Source organism: Gadus chalcogrammus, chromosome 1 (genome assembly GCF_026213295.1).
Source record: "Gadus chalcogrammus isolate NIFS_2021 chromosome 1, NIFS_Gcha_1.0, whole genome shotgun sequence".
Taxonomy (NCBI): Eukaryota; Metazoa; Chordata; class Actinopteri; order Gadiformes; family Gadidae; genus Gadus; species Gadus chalcogrammus.
This window is the reverse complement of record NC_079412.1, coordinates 1,703,815-1,706,314: the sequence shown is the minus strand read 5'-3', so window position 1 is coordinate 1,706,314 and position 2,500 is coordinate 1,703,815. Positions and strand designations below refer to the sequence as shown.

At 48.6% G+C, this 2,500-nt stretch overlaps 1 protein-coding gene across 1 annotated transcript in view; it reads right to left on the bottom strand.

Annotated features, from left to right (window-relative positions):
- Positions 1–2,500, bottom strand: part of cntn2 (contactin 2) — a 30,211-nt gene that overhangs the window by 11,138 nt on the left and 16,573 nt on the right. Inside the window, exons 8-11 of the mRNA XM_056604247.1 lie at positions 2,379–2,500; positions 900–1,036; positions 459–588; positions 198–348 (exon numbers count right to left, since the gene is read on the bottom strand). The exon at positions 2,379–2,500 is cut by the window's right edge and continues 60 nt beyond it. Of these exons, the coding sequence (XP_056460222.1) occupies positions 198–348; positions 459–588; positions 900–1,036; positions 2,379–2,500 (540 nt within the window). The remainder of the gene's footprint in view (positions 1–197; positions 349–458; positions 589–899; positions 1,037–2,378) is intronic.

Genomic DNA, 2,500 nt, shown 5'->3' with positions numbered 1-2,500 from the left:
TATATTGTTGTGTTTAATAAATACACAAACATATATAACCCAACCAACACAACAGTGCACAAGACTTCACAGCAGTAGACAACCCAAAACAACAGTACAGTACAGTACACAACACAACCATAACACAACACAACAGTACAGGACATTACCCAATACAAGAAAACACCCGAGAAATCACCAGAACCCAGTGACTGTACCTGCTGCTGTTGACCAGCAGCTCGGTGCCGCGGCTCCAGAACAGGGTGGGTTTGGGCGCGGCCCGCGGCCGGCACTCCATGCGGACCTGCCCGCCCCGGGCCGCCGGGACTAGCCTACGCACCGGCCTCAGCCGGAAGTCTGGGGCCTGGACTGGGGAGGGGGGGGGAGGAGAGAGGGTGTTAGAGGAGGGGGAGGAGGGGACTGTGTGGATGGGGATGACCTCAGGACTTTAAGGACCAATAGGAGTACTGGATCCCCACCTTGGACCCTCAGCTCGCCGTTGGAGTAGACGTTGCCGTGTTTGTTCTCGGCCACACACTGGTACATCCCAGAATCCTCCAGGGCCAGGTTAACGATCTTCAGACGGCCCCCGTTCACCTCAACCCTGTCCTGTAGAGAGGGAAAGAGGTAGAGGGAGAGAGAGAGAGAGAGAGAGAGAGAGAGAGAGAGAGAGAGAGAGAGAGAGAGAGAGAGAGAGAGAGAGAGCGCAATTGTAAGCAACCTGCTTTGTACAAAACAACATTTCCAAACTGTACCCTAACAATTCTGTGCAATTCATCCTAATATGATGTTGTAAATAGCACATTGATCTGCCGTACATTTATATTCACATGAGTGTACTACCTGTGATTTTAGCTGTGCAACACAAAACAGAAAGGTTGTTAGGGTGTTGTTTGATTGACATGACTCCCCCTGATCACCTGTGTGCTGAGGGGCTGGCCGTTCCTCAGCCAGCGGATAGAGGGCCGGGGTTTCCCCGCGGCCACGCAGCTCCAGTGCAGCTCGGAGCTGATCTCCACCTCCGAGTCGCTCATCACTTGCAGCCACTCGGGCTGAGCTGTAGGGGGAGATCATTACTAGAAGGGCAACACTTACATATGGGTAGTAACTGGACTTAGTGAACTGCTAGTTTCAATCTAACTAGTGGTTAACAAAGACTAAGTAATTAGCTCATGCCTGGATGGTGCCAGCCGGTCCTGAAGGGCGTTTCAGGAGTCTCATCAGGCCCCGGGTAGAAGGTTAGCCTCATCATTTTATGAACTCACGCCGTCCACTTCTGCCACCTAGTGGCCTGGTCTTAGTCCTGACCTCGCCCTGTCTCATCATCCATTAACCTCCCACTTTCTACACACCGAGCCCTCGCCTGTTGTCAGACTACCCCCCTGACTCAAGCCCCTAGTCTTCTTTACATATTTGTTATCCCACCGACCGGCCATAGCAACCCTGCCGACATCAACGTCTTGTAGCGTCAATATATATATATTTTTAAGCATTTGTATACGTAGACATCCTATATCATCTATATGATATAGGATGTCTATGTTTGCATATCTTTTAATTATACCGTGTCTATTAATCCCTGATATATGGACACCTACTAAGTAATTCCAGTCAAATTGTCTGTTCAGCCTTCAAAATGAGAGCTGGTAAATTGTGGAAAATGCATTAAACTGTAATCATAAAACGCGGTTATATGATATACCCTATAGTATCTGTGGTATAAAGGCTGGGGCGAATTTCTGATTATTAATATGTACACTTTATGTTGAAATTATAGACCGTCGCGATTTCCATTGAAACGCTGGATGGAAAACAACGCAATTCCGCTATATATCAGGACCTAAGAGAGGATGTTATCAAAACGATACGACAAGCCCTAGAATGTGTGTAGTGTTCCACTCCAGAGATCATTCCACTCCATTCCACTCCAACCAATTGATGGAAACGCACCTAATTCAAATTTATTTTTTGCAAATTTCTTAAGATTTGCTTGACCTTTTAGATGGAAACGTGACTTGTGTCGAGCATCTGGGTCCACTCGCTCAACTTCCCCGTTACAAACTCCTATTATGTACTCAACTTCCAGTACTATCCGCTACCACTATAACAATACTCAGCATGTGTTCCCGTTTCTGTAGGTACTCTACACTGTGTAGTTAGTTTTTTGTGTTCTGCTCTAATGCTGATTGTATGCTAGGATTGCTCTCCGCCACTCTGCTTAACACCTCGATGACTAAATGGAAACAAAGGTACGACTGCAGTGCGTCATCTTAGCACTCCCTGTAGGTGTACGATGAAACCCGGGAAAAGAAAGCCACTTGTTAGACCGAAGCCCTTCTATGGTTTGGACCCTGGCCTCAACCCTGCCCATGTGTTCATCATCAGTACCCGGGACGTACCCTGCACGTTGATGCGCCCCTGGTAGGTGTCGCTGCCCTCCGAGTTGTACGCCTCACACTCATAGAGACCCTCGTCGTCGAAGGAGAGGTCGGGCAGCGTGAGGGTGGGGCTCTGGGCGCTC